At 42.6% G+C, this 19,106-nt stretch overlaps 1 protein-coding gene across 1 annotated transcript in view; it reads right to left on the bottom strand.

Annotated features, from left to right (window-relative positions):
• Positions 1-719: 719 nt before the first annotated feature.
• Positions 720-19,106, bottom strand: part of T265_08401 (hypothetical protein) — a gene marked incomplete at both ends in the record, with an annotated part of 71,453 nt that continues 53,066 nt past the window's right edge. Inside the window, 6 exons of the mRNA XM_009174197.1 lie at positions 720-1,313; positions 1,549-1,635; positions 5,065-5,269; positions 6,706-6,890; positions 16,253-16,346; positions 18,265-18,356. Coding sequence (XP_009172461.1) covers positions 1,113-1,313; positions 1,549-1,635; positions 5,065-5,269; positions 6,706-6,890; positions 16,253-16,346; positions 18,265-18,356 — 864 coding nt within the window. The remainder of the gene's footprint in view (positions 1,314-1,548; positions 1,636-5,064; positions 5,270-6,705; positions 6,891-16,252; positions 16,347-18,264; positions 18,357-19,106) is intronic.

Genomic DNA, 19,106 nt, shown 5'->3' with positions numbered 1-19,106 from the left:
CCAAGGGATTCCAAGCAGTTCAGTTCAATCGATATGCGACGGCAAGCGCAAATCTCCTTGAGTCCAGAAACCCATGATAGCATACCGTCTAATTCGAAAGCTGTGGATCACTCTGTGCTGTAGTTAATAATATCAATAATTATAGTTATAATATATATAGTAATTAATAATACATCAAAACAGCAAACAGACCAAACGCTACATCACCTGTTCACTTCGACCAGCTAAATGGACCACCAACTAGTCAGTTTAAATATGAGTGGAATCCACAATCACGAAGCAATCAATATTTAGATATTCGTACTCTACGTTCCATCCCCATTTCCTTATCCAATATTGAACTGCAGAACTCACTCGCTTTGGGCGAATGACTTCACGTCTTGCGTCACTTGCTCCCCCCACCTGGACTCCCATGTTTTCAAATGAGTCCTATTGTCTTGTTTCCTTGATGCACTTTCTCTACACCCACCCAGTGTATCCTCTTCATCTACCCCTTTTGTGTCTAGGTGGGCTGATTAGCGGGTGTGGTGATCATACAAGTAAAAGAGTCACCAAAAATGACAGCCGAATGGTGTTCGTTGCAAAGGAATCGAATGGCATGTCAGAAATAGGGAAGTCGAGAGTATCCGCAACTGAATGCAACAGTCTAGAAACTCGGTCACAAAGACTCATTTAAGCGTGGTGGTGTTCCACAGCTCGACATATCTGTATGAAGCAGTTGAATAAGTATGAATAGGTGACAATCTGATGTTCCACTGAACAGCACTCCTCGGAGACGCCGCTAGACACCTTAAAACAATTATAGATACTATTCAGAACATAAGTGAAAGAAGACAAAAGCCGAATGAACGATTGGTTTCCTGCAGCCGTCAGCCCAAACAGCAAACTGCATAGTCGAAATATCGGAATGACACAACTGCATTTATCAAGAAAGAGGCAATAACCAGTTTCAAACTCCAGCTGGGTAAAAAGGTAGAGTGTGTTCAAACATCGAAGACAGCAAAACTAGTCCTCATTTGCATGCCAAATTAGAGAAATCATGGAATTATGTAGCGTTTTCATATACGTCGTGTGGAAATCTTTATCAAAACATTGATCAGTCGATAGTGTGTTTATAGGGAAATTTCCTGGATAAACTGCGTTATCAGGTGGTAGGCCGGCACAGGTTTGTCTTGGGGTACCATATGCCCAGATCCACGTACAGTTACGTACCATAAGGGTGTTTCATTTAAGTATAGTGTCTTCTGAAGTCCGCCAACTTGCCTCGTTCCGTCTCTATCCATGTACAGCCATTGCTTCATCGGTTTATGCATCTAAGAGAAAGAAAAGGCGGTTATGAAGTTCATTAACCAAAGAGGAATGCCAGAACGGAGGTTCCGGCTACCGTGTGGTCCTACCGCTGTGGATCTTACGAGTCCGCATTACACAGAAAATTCATAAAAAATAGTTCGATTCGCCAATTTGCACGTAGCTAAAATAAGTACTAAGAACTTCAGCTGTAGTGCATGTAAAGCTATTTCGTTTAGTTACTTACGAAGGTGAACTTACCTTCAACCCAAGGTCATCTACGAACCAAAGAATCCCAAGGTAATTGCAAGCCGTATCAACATCCCCAGCATATAAGAGTGTTGGAACCTTAAACACGAAAATGAAAGACGAACGTTCGAATATCATCTTTTGGCGGCAACTGTGTGACAATCTCGAACAGACCATACTTTGAATAAAAACCTATGATATATTATCCCCATGAGGAGACTGCATTAGTTGGGTGGCCAAAACTAACTACCAAAACTATTAAGAAAGCCTTGAACCCTTGGATGAAGCTGGACAGACGCGTTCTTAACATTGCTCATCCTACTACTTTCGAGCGCACAAACCAAATGTCTAGATGAAACTACCGATGATTAAAAGGATTAGGAACTTAGCTCAAGAGAATTTCTTTCCTGGTGTTCTACTTGAGCAAGCCGATGTTGAAAATTAACTGAACTGTGCCACCGAATATATTCTCAACGATTCTGATGCAAGTTAAACATATGTAGCCAGATATATGAGCCAGATACAATGATAAAACTGTCAACAGCTGGTGGTCAGAATTCCTTGCCTACTTGATGGACAACATGTCCATGACTATTTTCATAAAGGAAACTACTCACAAGGTTGTTGAAAACTCTTCGACAGCCCTCTTCACAGCAAACTTGTGAGTAGTTCCCTGTATGAAAATATGCTGCGATATCTCGAATATCTTGCCAACTGAATCTTGAGGCGGCCTGTGTACAGCACATTCAGTTGTATGATATCATAACCGAGAGATTCAGTTGGGTCTTTCGTGAAAACCAATTTGATTTGCAAATGAGTGTATTTCTCGATGTGCATGACTAGCTCCTGAAGAAGAATCACTGCAGCTCCCGAAAAAAGAAACAATAAGTAAGGTGGACTAGCGTAAATGAAGTTCGGACTAGTATTTCAGGATCAATTTACCCGGTCTTGTAAGCTATAGACTCAAAATTACCCTATTTTTGGCTGCCGAATAATAGGGTCCACGATAATTTGGCGTAATAAAAATTGTTACGGTAACCAGGGTTCAAGTAACGCAACAAACCAAAGTGTTTCCACCATAATTTAAAATTAGCGACGACTGTTTAAACGGTAATTTTGTGCCACAATTTGGGAAGATTATATGCACACCGAGAAAAAGAAAACCTACGAACTACAGCAGAGTTATTTTTAAAGTGCTGTCGTAGTTGTGTAAATACTAGAGTTAAGAATTCTGGAATTCCGAATGCATAGAAATCGGGACTTCTGCGCGTGTTTAGAGCTCAAAAGCCAAAGGATGAACTTTGATCCAATTGTAAGCCGGAAACTGATGGATGGAGGTTTTTTAGAAGTTTCGGAAACATACACGAGACATCTGACATTAACAGTATTTGCTGAACACTCAAGGCGGTTTATTCGTTTCATACTGCATGACCTACCTAAGTGCAAAGAAAAATTTCTATGCTGAGTGGAATATGAAGTGACTCAATCAGACAAAGGAGATAAGGTAAGAGGAGTAGATAGATAGATACGCAATTCAAACGGAGACAGCACTACTCTAGGCTACTTGAAATCGCGTCTACTAAGATGGATTAGGATACTGTCCACCAAAAAATGCAAACAAGCTATCAAACTTTGGAATGCACATCCCCGAAATCTGCCATCTGATTTTCACCTTTCCTAAGTTTGAAAACATGAAGTGATACCATTACATCGTTCAATGTTCATTGGTACCCTGTGGGACAATACGACTCCGGATACTTTATATAGTAAAGACGAGTAACAAGCAGAAGTCAACGTGGTCAAAATGCTAAATGGGCCATTGTCGTCCTCAAGGATCCCTTGCAAAGTTGTTCGCTTCTTAAAAACCCCATATACATCAACCCACCTTAGTTTAGGCCTTTTGAACCACATAACTTTGTGGCTTCTGAATGTGAATATTATATCGCATCAGTTCAGAGTTGTTGTCCCCACAACACCATCTGGTGCCACGGGTTGACCTGTATATGTAATAATTTAGCGGCGTTTGCATGCGGTTAGCTGCATGGTTCGGTCAAGTTGGACGAGTCCAAGCCCGTCAAAGTTAACCACTTTTGTAACGACGATGATTTTATTTTATTTAATACACGTGGGTTTTCCGAATTATTTGGCCTGACCGGAAACAGCAAGATAAGAAGGTACGCGGTAGCAAGGGGCGGCAACGAATGGAGCCTGCCGCCGTATGCACTAAAGGTCGCTACTTGGAGTCTGCCATGGGGGTGTCCGGAGGCAGCCGTCCCTAATAACCGAACATCACATAATTTGGACGGATGTGTCACGTGCAGGACACGGACCAAATGAAGGCATTCTCCTGATGGTCAGAATACCAGGCAATCCGGATCGAGCATCTCTGACTCGCGCCTCTCGCCCCCTCACGGAGATTCTAGCACCGTGGAACCTTGGGGGACACTCTGTGATTACCCTATAAACTCAGTTGTAATAATTTTACTTTGTCTCCATAAAGGGCTGCGTTGAGCTACCGTGCCATTCTATGTATCATAGTGGGTGGAGCAGGAAGCCAAGAGACCGTTCACTACAGTCAGCAAGACACAACAATGGGTCAACCGAAGAAATGTCTGCTGTGAAAAACATGTGAATCTCTTCCAGCCAGCTTTCAGAACGACCGCCAGTATGGCATTATCGGCTAGTTTTTAGCCCATTCACTACACAGGCAACCCAGAAAGAAGGCTCATTAGCTTATATACCTGTTTGTAGGCACCGACACAATTGTTGAGGTTTGTAATAACCAATATTTCCGCTCTTTCGAAAGCCACCAATATACAAATCCGGTAGCCTAGAATTTCTGTTTAGAGGAAATCCGTATGAGTACCAGCGCCCAGCAGGTCATCTAGCCAAGCGAAAGAGCACATGATTCTTAGTTTCTGTTTGAGTTTTTCCATACCAAAAAACGACCTTAACTCTGATCATTGATTAATGCTCCAATTGAGGTTGCGCTACTTCATTTCAACTTGGTTACATATGAGTCTTATGGAAAAATATCAAAGCGATACCTGTTTTACAACTCAGACTACAACAGCCTTTCGGGACAAAGCTTAAACGCCCTGTGGCATGACCAGCTCATCTCACGATTTCATTGGAGTAGTCCCCTTCAGATGACGATCTCAATCTCCTGACGGAAAATCAAATCGGCCTTCTGTGCATATCAGTGTTTGATGGCCCTTGGTCAAAGTTCCGCAACTATTTTTATGTTGGATGGAAGATCACCTCAAAGACGCTCACGTTTAGCCTGTCAATTCGTGGTTTCTTTGAGGCAAGAAAAATATAGCACAAAGAAATGGCGTATTACGACAAAACCCGCCAAAAAATGGCACACTCTTCACATTCTGTCTAGTGTATTCATACAAAGGACGTATGAAGGACAAACACGATGGTAGCGAAGCAGCATGTAAAGATGAAGCACAAATAACACGGTGGTAAACGGGACGTTGGCTGTGTTCGTTCTAATTGGCACAGATTATGCTTAGTGTTTACCTTATAGGCCAAAATCTTCATATATTGCGCTTGCAGTGCATCGTAAGTCATTGTATATGATCCGGCCACTTGTTCACTGCAACTATTCCAGCTGTCTACCTCAGGAACATCCACATTAAGTGCTTGCCTGACTTCCACCATGTTGAAGTAAACCATCTGATTTGTATCGTCAACGCAAGTAGTAATGGACCGGCTTCCAAGTGACCTAAGATCAAGGATCAATTATAATAGAATTTCCGATTTGTCACACGGTATAAGAAAAGAATTTTTATGTAACTTCTTCCAATTATTTATTTGCACATTTAACCAGGATTCACCTGAAACATTCAACTTCCAATGTGATTCAAACATTTTGGTACCTGGTACGTCATGCTTAAGTGGAATCGGATCAGAGTTGAAATGCGGGTTTCAAAAATTAATACCCATGGATGGATAGCTTGCGGTTGCAATTTGGCCCGTCGATGAACGAGAATTAGCCTAAAATCACCAAGTTTATTAAACCTATATCGAATATACAATTCTTGATTTTTTGTCGCGTAGAGTACACCATGAACCATTCATTATTCACCATCAGCACCGCGGCAGTTAGACCAGTAACGAAACACAGGCGCTTTATCGTTGTGAAACATTTTCGACCTAATTTAGAAGCCCCCGATGTGTAAAATAGGTGAAGTGGGAAAGGAGGACGTTGTGCAAGCTTACCACAAACGTACGGCACACCTAAATACACAAAACCTAGTCAGGCCATCTGGATAGAAACTGACAACGCAAACTTCTGTTCGTCGCGACATCTCATGGGGCGCTTGAACGACATTCAGCAAATACAGCACTAGGACTTAATGTAACCCCCATTGCATTATGTTCTGGATTTTGTCCACCAAAAAGAAGTGGACTCATTCTGACAAAACAAGAAGCGCTGCTGCCAACCTTCCTTTGGGATTATCGACATCTTACATTTTGAAGATTGTGCCAAGAAATTTTCAGCCTGACAATAGACTTTCGAGCCACAAGCGATCAGTCAGTAGTGGAGCAACCTAAAATTCACCTATTCTAAACGACAAAAACACACACATCAAATGCTTTTTGGAGAAAAGCGAATACATTGATAGAGTTTTCAGTTGCGTAAATATTTACACGTTCGATAAAATCCGAGGAATTTTCACCCTGTAAAGCGGAACAAGAAGACCCTAAGAGGCAAAGTAGTGGAGTAAAACCGTTGTGAATTTACGATTAGAAATAATCAGGAAGGGGCAGCCGCTCTGTCACTTACACCGTTAGGTAGGCTAACAGGTGTCGATATGCCATTTCAAAATGGCTGACCGCACAATGATCTCAAACTAATATGAACTATCCAAGGGCTGTGTTAAACCATCATTTCCAGTCAGAATCATGTCGATGGAAAAACCCTGAGGTGTCTAGGTTGGTGACCACCAAAACGGTAGGACACCATGAACGAATCCGGTTTTGTATCTTGTTACCGCCAAAATAGCTTTCAGATGAATGTATATCTTTAGATTTTTAACGTATGGTAGCCATCGCGGATGCTTCCAGTTAACACGATCTTTAACGTAGAAAATACACATTTTCGAGCATCTGTTGATGCAAACCTGAGAAATCAGAAAATAAAAGTCCCCTACTCACCAAGACGCATTATTCATTTTCAGAAAGGTGTTATCACGGAACAAAAGTTGCTTCTCCGGAACGAAGCGAAACGACCTTCTTGGGCGGACAAATCGTCTTCCAAGAGGAGTCTGTACCCCACCATCACATGGGGCGTAAATGTTGTAAACATCCAAACCATCGGTAGCGGTGTTCGAGGTAGAAATCTGAAATGAATTGTTTCATTTTACAGTTTTGTGAGATAGAGTGAAACGACTGACAAATTATTGGGAAACACAAGGAACAAGTGAGGTAGAAATTTTATCAGAAGTTTGTACCACAGTTTATACGGCAGTGAAGCATCAGTGTTGAACACTGATGTCATGCTGTCGATGATGATTGTGATTGTACCGCCTGGGTCAGTCAAGCCAACAGTCACAGCTCAGTTATCCAGGATTGAACTTTCGGGGAGAAAAAATAGTCACTGAACTTTACTAGCCTATTGGAATACCCAGACTGAAATACAAGAACACATTGCATCCGTTCGGTAAAAGAAGGAATGAGGGGATCGCAAGACATGCAACATTTCTTGCCCAAAATTACCAAGATTCAGTCGCCTAAATCACTACATCGGGTGTATTCTCGAGGCCGATTGTGATCAGCTGATAAATACAGAGGCCATAATTGGAGAATCCACGGTACGCCAAAAGCACGGACAAGGTGTTCCCCTGGAAAAAAAGCCAACTAACCAAAAACACCAACTACCAACAGTTTTTCGACGTTGTCGTAGATATTCCGGAGTTGAATTGATTTTCCAGGTAACATGCTTGTTGTAACACCAACAACGAATAGTATAACCTGCAGCACAACCATCATTATTCCCGGCTCGTCATCCTCAATCACCTTGTCACAACAGCAAGCGCGCTTTACCAGCAGAAGCACAAGATAGTTCCGACAGAAAACTTGCTCTTCACCTCAAAAGCCTTTCCAGAAGATGTTTTCCCTTCTAATGGACAGTTATACTTCCAGCGAATATATTTCCACCACAATGCATTCTCGGAAGAAAGCAAATCTCTCAGATTAAACAGAAAGAACCTTCTGGTCCAGAAAATTGTCTGTTCCTTCCAATGAGAAAAATATCATTCTAAGAATGCGCTCTGTTTCTAAATGGCCATCGATCAAATTGCAATTACCGACACGACAGGCCCTTCACGACTGGACTTCGGCTTGACATTTCAGTATAGCCCATACGAAATGCACCGTTAAGTGCACCAAAAGGAACGTTCAATAAAAAGCTTCCAAAGAACTACCGGCTACGTATGACAGAGACAAAGCCAAAGTGAATAAGAAGCCTAGTAAACTAAGCTGGACATTATGCCAACCTGTGATGAAGACATGTACTCTGATATAAGGTACCGATTTTCAAAGGACAGTGGCGTGACACATTTTCTAGATGCACAGCGAAAAACCCCAGTGACCAATCTCTCAACCTTCTAACATTTTTTGGGCAAAGAGGAGTTACTTACATCAAATTTGAGAGATCCTAACATGAAAAACAAATGTAAATTATGGCAGGCGGAGAGTGTCCTAATTTGAACGAGTGCATGATGAAGAACAGGAAAGGATTAACTGGACACTTACTGAAAGAAGACGAACAAACTCTGGAGGAAGAAAACTGAGGTTGCATTGTTTCAGTAAACCTGGTTTGGAAATCTGCATTCTTGTTCTGTAAACACGATTTCTTCTAATGCAATTCGTTATCCGCCCTACCATTGTCGTAGAAAAACTATCGTTTCATTTCAGTTTCATAAATGATAAGTAGTTTTTTATATGCATCGTTCAGCATACTGGTAAACATCGTCGGGGATTGCATTATCTGCTGGGTGGGATACAGTTCGTCAAAAACATGACCAAAGAGAAAAGACATTTTCCAGAAAGCCGCGTTTGATTCACCAATCCTATGACGTACTTGGATGTACTCAGAATCTCCGACCACCGGATTCGAGATATTTTACCGATCATAACAGGTAATTAAATGCTAAGAAAACAACTAAATTAACAAAATATTAAACCAAACGAGAATAAATATTGAGTATTAATTATTAAATACGGATGAGATGTACTCATCACGTTGCGGTTTATAAAAATAAATAACTTCTGTTCTGAATGATCAGTCTTTAGTAACGAAAAAAGCGATATATTCAAACGACGAATCATGTAACCCAAAGAAACTTTACTGAGGGTAATATAACTATAACAATACTGTAATAATGTGATAAACCTCATTATCATCATCATCACCAAAGACAGCAACATCAGAGTTGACACTGGTGTCTCACTACCGTACAACCATAAGGTTCGTCTAATTATATACACAGATGTATATATATATATATATGTTAAAAGCTATACAGTGAAAAGAAGAGAAAAAGAATGGGTGAAAGAGGATACCCTGTGCTGCTGTACGTCAAGTATTCTGAGGTGCCTACACCTCCAAACGCTCAACCAGACAATCTGGAAAGAAACTTGCAGCACGAACACCACTGACATCGATTAGCCGCCATTTCTGGCAACGTCTCCAGCCAAGCAGAGACAGAGGTCACGGGGACCCCATCCTGTGAGGCGTACAACACCAAAAAACTCTTCGTGATCTCTTTCACACCTTTCTGCCAAGTCAGGTGCTGTCCACCTCTTGGTTTGCGCCATCCTGAAGGAGACACGGAGAACAACCCTCGTCTCGGTAGACGGTGTTTCGGCATGCGTAGCACATGACCGAGCCATCGTAGTCGATGATGCTGGATGTTTTCCCGAATTGAAGTACCTGCAGCACAACCAAATAGCCGTTTTCTAATCACCTCGTTACCAACACGCTGACGCCATCCACAACCAGCCACGCTTCTGAGGCATCGGTGGTCGAAAACCTGAAGACGTCTCACATCATCTACCCGAAGAGGCCATGTCTCGCACCCATACAAAAACACAGACCTCAGTGTAGCCTGGTGCACGCGACCCCAGGACCCAGTGAGATGCCTTTTTGACGCCACAAGTGACGCAAATTAGCAAACGTGTCTCGAGCCTTTGAGATTCTTGCACTGATTTCATCAGACACACTTCCGTCAGAGCTAATACAACTACCGAGGTATGTGAACATTTCCACAATCTCCGGTGGTTCTCCTTGAATTGTAAGGGGTATGTTCACAGACGGCACGTTCTGAAGCATGACTGTGAAGGTGCAAGGCGCATGCCGAAAGACGGTATGATGGTGGTCAGTTTATTCAACAAGATTTGTGCTTCGCTTTGGTCATCTGCGTACTCCATATCGACAAGGCTGTCGCCAGTAACAATTTGAACACGGGTTTTGAAGACCGTCCAGTGTTCACCTCATTAATTCATCAATGAAGAAGTTGAACAAGACTGGAGAGAGTGGACATCCTTGTCTTACACCACTTTTTGTAGGGAAGCTTTTGGAGAGCCCACCATACACTCTCACCCACCCAGAAGTATGTGAATATAGGGATCGGATTGTGTTTACAAACTTCTGGGGCACACCCTGTTGAGCAAGTGTATTTGACAACACTGATCGATCAACAAAATCAAAGGCATCCTTGAAGTCAAGGAATACCAGGATGGTGGGTCGTCTGTACATGTGGCGTTGGTCTAACACCTGACGGAGTGTGAAGATGTGGTCAACGCAGCCTCTACCCGGTCGAAATCTCGCTTGATGCTCACGAGTCAAGGCTTCGCGTGCCACCGTGGGACGACGAAGAATCAGTGACGCCAGAAACACTACCACAATAGGTGTCAAACTAACACCTCTGTGGTTACTACATTCACCGCCATTACCTTTTTTGTAAATGGACACCAACTATCGAATCACCCCAGTTCTCTGGGACGGTCTCCATCTCCCAGGTAGACCCAAATAGGCTAGACAGACACCGGCTGAGGAATCCACCGCCATCCTTGAATAGAGCAGGTGGAATGTCGTCAGGACCAGCAGCACAATGACGCTTGAGTAGAGAAATACACTACAACAATTCTCAGACTGACAGACATTTATTTTCACCTGGCGTTGGATGATGCGCCGGGTGAAGTTGTGCTGGCGGCCAGAGGGAATGTGTCCCGGGTCTCCAGTAAAGACACGGTCCTATCAGAGATCCAGTGCTTGGTTAAGGTTAGCCTGGCTGTACCCCGAACAGACGTTCTGGTTCTGAGTTGCGCTTTGGATATATTTTCTCAGTGACTGACGTCGTACTAGTCAGCAGGCATTCTAGAAGCTGGTCCTGATAGTTTCGTTTGACTTCTTGGTCTACTAGTTTCTCAATGAATAAGCGACGTGTGCGCATTTTGCGTACACCTGAAAAGCGCAGTGAAAAGCAACAGCGTACAAGTTCATGGTAAGAGTCCACGCTGGTGTTTCAGAAGGAGTGGCAGGCGATGGTCGACACTCGCCACCGATAACTGGAGGCGATTTGGTCTATTTGGAATCGGTGCTGGTTTGTTGATGGGCACCATGTTGTCAAGCGATTTCCGCTGTTCCGGAAATTCGAAATGCAAAGGAACAGTCTTTCCCAGTATGTCGTCTCCTCATGTGCCGATAAAACTTTCGCCTTTTGCAATCACATTTGAATTGTCTGTGAAACCAAGTGATGGGATGAATACGTTCCTTTCTCACATACTAGATAGTAGCTAAGATGGTTTACGAACGAAGTGAGCAGGACCCTATAAAAAGGTGAGTCGACATCAGGACCACATCATTTCAACGGCTTAGGTTAACCTCCCCAGATTCAATTGACTTCAAGTCCCTGCTTGGAAAATGTTGAATAAACTTTCTTTAGCCGATAAAACGATTGTGAACATTTGCTTCACGATCAGGGCCGAACATGGTGGATGTGTTTACTTGATGGTCGGAAGTGTGTAAGAAAGATGCTGTTTACTCTTCACTGGCCAGAAAACACTTAACCATGACGTAAGTCAGTTACCGTCACCAACGTACTGAAAACACACCCAATACTGACAGTATTGGATGTAGTGGACTCTGAAATAAACTTCCGGACGTATGAAACCTCATTACCAACAAAATTATGTTGCGGTGTTTAAGTTTATTGGTTTGTTTGTGTTTATGTTTACGTTTGTATTAACTGTCTACGCCGGTTTTCATAACTGCAGCTGCATCGTTTATGAAGATAAAAACAGAGTCAAACAACACCAAAACAACATCTGTGTTTTGAGAAATTGGGACGCCAGCTTATGCTCTCGCAAGTTACAGAATACTCGAGTTGCCGTCGCTGGAAATGTTCTGTACTTTCAGTACACCATTAAGAACGTTGTTGACCCTGAAGATACGCGACTTTTGGGAACGTTGGAGTTCACCGCACAATGTGCCGTATAGTTCAGCACCACTCACCACATATGTGAACAAAGTTTGGTATAATCGGTAGAATTACTGCTCTGCAACTGCCAGGGAAGTGCATACCAGAATTGGTAAGCATAAAAGGAGGGATAGACAAACCACCAAGGAATGCGGAAGAATACCAAACGCTAGTAATGACTCAGCGATGGCGGTACCTGCCTTAGACACGGAACATAGAGTAGATCTGGATAATGTAGAAGTTTTAAGACGGGGACTGTGATTCACACCACAGCGGCTGATAGCTGAGGCAGTGGAAATCACCAAGTCTCACAGCGTGAACCGAATCGAGGGTGTGGAATTGGCGAGCATATCTAAGATGAGTTGACACGTGATTGTGAGGTTGTGTGGTTGTCGATGCAAGTAGAATCCTAACCAAGCACGGGAGGTGGAAATCCCAACCCGACCAGAGGTCACAGCATCCCTCTTACACAACTATCTTAGCACTAGCTCATCCACGCAGACGGACAGAAGGTTCAAACGACGTTCATGAGGGAGGATCAAATGAACTGAATCAGAAGAACTAGACCCTAGGCTGGACCCAAATCCGTGTAGGTTTCCCAATCGGTCTAACATTTGGTCACCCACCCTAAAATACAAAATTCCTCCGTCGACAGCTAACAGAGATTTAGCTTGACTTAGCTGATTGGTCCTCCTTCCGCCTTAAATCTCAATCAACCTCGTAATCTAGTCAGTTGGCCTGTGGAGGTTTTTGTCGAAAGCGAAACGTTGCCTAGCAATAAATCCACCTATTGTTACCAAACTTTCCCGAAAACAGTGACTAATAAATTGGTTCCAAGCGTTTTTCACCCGATTGAAAGCGATTTCTGGAAACATTACAAAACAGGGATTCAGCTGGGTTCCAGATGTGTCACTAGCAAAACCAAATTTGTTTGCAAATGAGTGTATTTCGCGAATTCTGTTTCACATCCCACACTGGAGCATTTACAGACCTAGTGTCCAACTCCTTAACTCAATTCACACAAGTAAGATATACCTCGAGAGCAGGATCCCGAGCAAACAAGTTACGAAAGGAAGTTCCCTAAAAGGTAGGAAATCCCTGATTGGTGTTCCAACAGGAATATTTTTTTCGAGAAATTGATGGACGTTTGGGTTTGCCATCTAGGTATTCATTAAATCCCCTCCTCTCTTACATCAGTGTGTGCGTGCTGAAGGAGTTCCAGAAATGTTATGAACCCCATGTGTACCGTCTACTCAACATATCGTTATTCACGCCAGACTGGATTCTGCATTAAAGGTCAGGATGTAGATGTCAGTTCGTTTACAGTTGCGCTGGACACCCCCCGACAAACAATCCGCCAACATGAGCACCGAAAAGCTACTGTCACAAACTCCCCTCAAAGGCGAAAAACTACCGAGCTACGAAAAGTTCTTCATGATGAGCATTTAATTCCATTGTTTTCTTTTCTCTCAAGTTCCCACGGAGCTACATTTTCAACCTTTAAGTGAACTCAGTGAACAGGAAGATCACCTTATCCCATCTTTAAATGTTTATACAACTCAACCACTCAAATGACCAGTAACAATGAACTATCATGAAAGGGATAGTCAACTGCTGTATATAGTGATCTGCGGAACGAGGTGACGGGTAAATCTACATCTGCTGTCTCAATACATAGATATGCGCAGTGTGACGAGTAAAAGTCAAGTATCATTGAAGATGAAATGAGATATGAGTGTGACCCTGTCCTTCTGCGAGAGTAAAGCACATCTAACATCACGTGTTTACTTGGTAGCACGGTTAGCTATTAGTTTACACTTTGGCTGCGTGCATTGGTTGAGTGTGGCCTCGCCAGTCTAACTTACTTGGTGAGGCACAAATTTCATTCCGCCACACACTTGGCTTGCATTTCAGAGCGGAACATCAACCTCCTTGACACTCACTTTCCGACTAAGACAGCCCCGGACATAGGTGCCCAGTAATGTTGCTTGTCTTATGTACTTTATTAACATTCTGCTACAGAGGCTCCGTTACAGGGAATCTTCCTTCGAATCAATTGACCTTTTCACCTCGGATATGAACAACCGCAACCCTCACTTACCGAGTGAAGGACTTACTTACACTGCAGACCCTCCAACGAGCTCAACAAATGACCTAGTTCAGTGTCTGGAGGAACCGATATCACAGTACATCTTAGGACCCGCATTCCGCCTTTCGTAGCGAGCAACTTAAAGAACATGGAGGCAGACTATTCCAACGAAACAGTGGGTACACTCTGGTTATCAGCGACTGTTTCACCAAACGCGTAGAGGCTGCGGCAACATCAGCGGTCAATGCGGTTACAATAGCAAACGTCAGTTTCGACCGCTGAATATTCCACTGGAGCTCCTCCATTCTGACAGAAGACCACTTGAACGCATAACAACCCGCTAAAGAGAATTGTGAAATAAAGCCAGTGTTGATATGGAACGTTGATCATGGCCTACCTTTACACAGTTCACAGCTGAACCGGACAGACTCTGCACATTATTCGGACATAGCGTGAAAGTTGACTTCCCTACGACTAGCACTGTAGCGTCTAACTGTTGCCTTAGTCATCAGAGGCCAACGGATTAGAACACCAGGAACACCTTGAGGCGTTGCCTCAGTTTGCAGAGCAACTCACTTTATTTCAGGATAATCTTACTGATGCCCAAAGGCAACAATGCCTTCAACTGAACCATCTAAGGTTACTTTTCGTGCTTACTGCTGAAACATAATAATTACACTCGTTGGATGCAAAGATAACACACACCATGGAACTTAGTCACTCAAAAGGCTCATTCGGCACCTTGCAAATATAATGTAGTTATGAGCATATTGTTGAATCACTAAGAACGTGACTTGAAATGTGTGGGTTTAGATTATTTTACACAATGTAACTTGTCTCACTGAGATGACGCTTCGAAGTTGAAGATGAAACCACGTTTCTGAAGTTGAGTCAAGCCCCCACTTCAATTAGGATGCCTTAAGGGAATAGATAACAGTTCCGTCGGCCCTATTCTAAAAAACCATAACTTGTAGGCATTAGTAAATCCGCGGTGCGATTCAGAATAAACTTGAGGCAACGCTTCCGAAAAATTATGTCCACTTTAGCTTACAAACCAGGAGGATAAGAGGCCCGGTCACTCCGGCCGAATCGTTGAAATACGCACTTTCATCCTCAGATGTTGTGCAGTTTGAAGGCCGTGCACAGGTATAATCATAGTAACAAAACACCCGTTACACAAAACCCTCATAGTGTGTGGAATGTTTCAAGTCTCACTGATAGAAAACATTGGAAGGCATAATCGCTACAGATGAGTTCTGTAGCATTCTAGGGCTTCAATTGATATACCGACACCTATTCCCAATAGCCACAAGTTGTTGGCCCATTTTAAGTACGTAGTCCTCAAATATTGGTACTGGACCCGCAACTTGCAGTGGGAGTCAGATTAATTCGTTCATGATGATCAAATACTTGGTAGGGCTTATGTATGGGTCCGACAGTAAGAAAAACCGAACAGCGGCAGTCACAACTAGTATCTAAACCGCGCGCGATTTATAGCAAATATGGAGAAGGTAAAGACATAGAGAATTGGTCTGTTAGGATGTTGATGAATGGGAGCTAACAACAGTCTTCATGTGTTTTGGGGAACAGATTCAATTACTAGGCCGAATAATGAAAAATAATTTCGGGAAAGTAACCAGAGTGAGATTCTTCAAGTCATTTTGACATGCGCTGCCCCCAGAAAAGGCAATAAAATCAACAACACCAAACGGAATTTCTTACTGAGAGGACCAATTTCATCTTGGGGCGCAAGTGTTTCTGGGGTCTGTCTTGCAGAGACACTGCTGACGATAAAAGTTAAAAGTTGTTCACTCTACGTTTTTGTTCACCCACTACCAATAATGAACACACGTCCAAAGAGATTTTGATTTAGCGTTTGGCAGCGGAGCAGGCAATTTGGAAACAGGACCCACCAGGCCACAAAAAACTCACTGAACCAAAGTTCGATAACAAAGAGGCTTCATGTTCGTTTGCACCGTCTACTCTTATCAATGACTACATGTAACTGCCTTCGGGACCATCAATGCAATTTCGCTCCACAAAGCCTGACACAAGCGTCGGACATACTTGTTACCTTAAACTATGCCAGATGCTGAACTTGGAGGTCGTGAAATCAAGAACTGTAACTCACCACGTTCATACATTGCACAGAATGATTTTCGGAAAACATGCATTTACTCGAGCACCGGTCGGCACAACAGCTCGCAAGCAGGTCGTTCCACAAGCTGAAAGTGTCGAAAAATTGGCCGACAATCACGGGCCTAAATATACAAGCATGTGATGGTATACATGCTAACGGGAAGTCAAAACTCCACCGCTAATCAGATAACAGGCACTTTGCCTTTGAGAATACAAACTTGAACAATCACATGCAAGTGAATCGGCTGCATTTAACTTATGTTCGGACCAGCAACTGATCATTACGTTAGGTAAAAGTAAACACATGTGGAGGACACTCTTTTGTTGACGTAACCGAGTTGGCATCAAAGCAGTTAACAACTAACATGCAGGTAGCCATTTTTTGACCCTAGAAACATTCGGCGAATCGCTGTATGCTGTAAGCTACCAGGTGACTTCATGGTTCTTCATTCACCCTACTCTTGTTTAAACTGTCGCCCTTGTGCCGTCCCTCTAACAGCCTAGTTAGTCCACAGCAAGGAAGAAAAAAAATGGATTCGGGTTTCGCTTTTATCAAAAGAAAATTACCCACTCATCAGTTCAAACATATCGGCGAAACGTCTACTTAGTTTCTCCGCTTTGGATATCACCCAAGGACATGGAACCTCATGTTCGTGGCTGTATTACAGCGACACGCTTCATGACAAAGTTTATTACAGGCAATCTAATCGCTGAATAACAACATGACAATATTACATACAATTGAGGTAGCCTGCTCACTACAACTGTAGTAAATACAGGGTCATTTGAGTACGCTGTAGAAATCAAACAGATAATGTAGCGAAACACACCGCGAGTAAGCATCACGTTTGAGTGCGGAACTAATAACAAAGCTTTACGAAGCACCAAGTGAGTGACATGTGTCAATAGTTTTATTCACAAAGACCGATGTTCTGTTGGAAATGCGAGTAATCTTTCCGCACAGCGTTCGGTAGCTCAACAATAAAGAAATTCTTATTGCACTGTAATCTGCCGTCCGAAAACAGGATATTTATTTTAGACAACGAAGAGATCCGTTATCGGATAGGTCCACGATGACAGGCCACTTCTAAGGTGAGTATGCACTAGCAGCACGGTTAGGGATTTCAGTGAAACTTCGTATCTTTCTAAAGGCCGATTTCCCAGAAACTTTATGGTTATGTAATCTGAGGACCCAACAGTACCATGATCTCCATGATATAAGATGAATCACAGCATTTCTACGTCCGGATGGTAATTCTAGGCAGGGTAATTTAAGATGCCCTGCGTCAGGATGGAAAACCATACGCTCGCATATTAGAATAATCAAGGAAGTTTCCGTCACCAAGACCCGAAGAATCCACAGTACTAAACCTGGCAACTAACTTTTAGTTGGCACGTCATGACTTGTTCTCGATAAAGTATTTCGAATGAATGCCCACAATCTGTCCGGCCGGGAGTTTACAATCCCGTTCAAACCTAATATGTCTTGTTTGGTGTTCTAAAGATACCAGTTCTTTGCCACACATCGGCTTACGCATTCAGTTGACTTCCACTATCTTATGACGGAATCGCTGCTCGAGACTACATTGACAGAAAACAAGAAGGCAAACTTCTGAGCTAATGATGAACTTACCATTTTACAACCAAGTCTTTCAAATCGAAAAGTCGGTTTTCGAACCCTATACAAAGTTTTTTTGCGAATAGTGGAAGTAAACACAGAGAACTCAGTGATGTTCACCTCCAAGATAATTACTTACAGAGTACTGTGTGCCCCAAATGTAACCTCAATATCTCAATAAGCATAAAGTCAGATTTATGGGATAGTTCCACTGTCAATTATTTGCTGGGTAGAAGGCGACGCACTTCAAGTAAAATATTAAAAATGAAAACGTCAGCGAAAACACACAGCTGTGACGTGATTTTGTCGAGATAACATAACTATTTGTATGTTATTACAGGATTAGCGCGTATGCATCGGTACACAGAGAACCTCGGGATACTCACTTCTCATCTATCAATCCGTGGTAATAGACATAGTAGAGGAAAGAATTGTCGTTGAATTTTTTATTGAGGTAACCGTTTCCCACTGCGATTCCCTGGAACAGAGCACAGATGGTTGGCAAATAGGTTGTGACAAAATTAAGCAAGTAAATCTAACTTCACAACGTGCCCAACGCATAAGTAACTTCAAAGTAATGTCATCGTTTTCTCTGCTCCTGCGAAAGAGGAGCAGGATTTCATCAAAAGACGGACCGTTCAGGAGCAACATGAAATGGAAGCGGGCGAGTTAGACCATAGTATTACTTGGTCCGGTAATTGAATCACTCCATCTGCAAAGAACTATATTACACGATATTGCAGGAAGGCTATCTCAATGACAAGTATTCCGCTACTTAATTGTTTGACTACTGTACCCAAGGATTCTTGTGCTGTGACTTGGATGAAAGAATGGTGAAATTTATAACCGGGCTGTTTTCGCGACTGTGTCCGGTAAACCGTATTCCATTGCATGCATTTAAATGTGGTGTATATATAGGCACCTTGACACCAAATTTTTATGCATTAGTCATTATCCAACCAGTCAATCGTTTGCCTATAAACGGCTTTCTGCCTGATTGCACTCACACCAAATATCCGTATTGTGTACTATTGCGCTACCTTCATCTATACTTAACGGTGCAAATGAATACGACGATAGTTTCAACAACCATGAAAAATCAACACTTATACTGTCAGTCGTGATAGACAACATGATAAGATGATGATGTGCTTCAAAAATAATCGTCATTTCATTTCATACAGTGATGTTATATATATATATATATATATATATATATATATAGACA

Source organism: Opisthorchis viverrini, assembly GCF_000715545.1.
Source record: "Opisthorchis viverrini unplaced genomic scaffold opera_v5_221, whole genome shotgun sequence".
In the NCBI taxonomy this organism is placed as follows: Eukaryota; Metazoa; Platyhelminthes; class Trematoda; order Opisthorchiida; family Opisthorchiidae; genus Opisthorchis; species Opisthorchis viverrini.
Note: the sequence above shows the minus strand (reverse complement) of the source record. Positions and strands in the feature narration are given on the sequence as shown.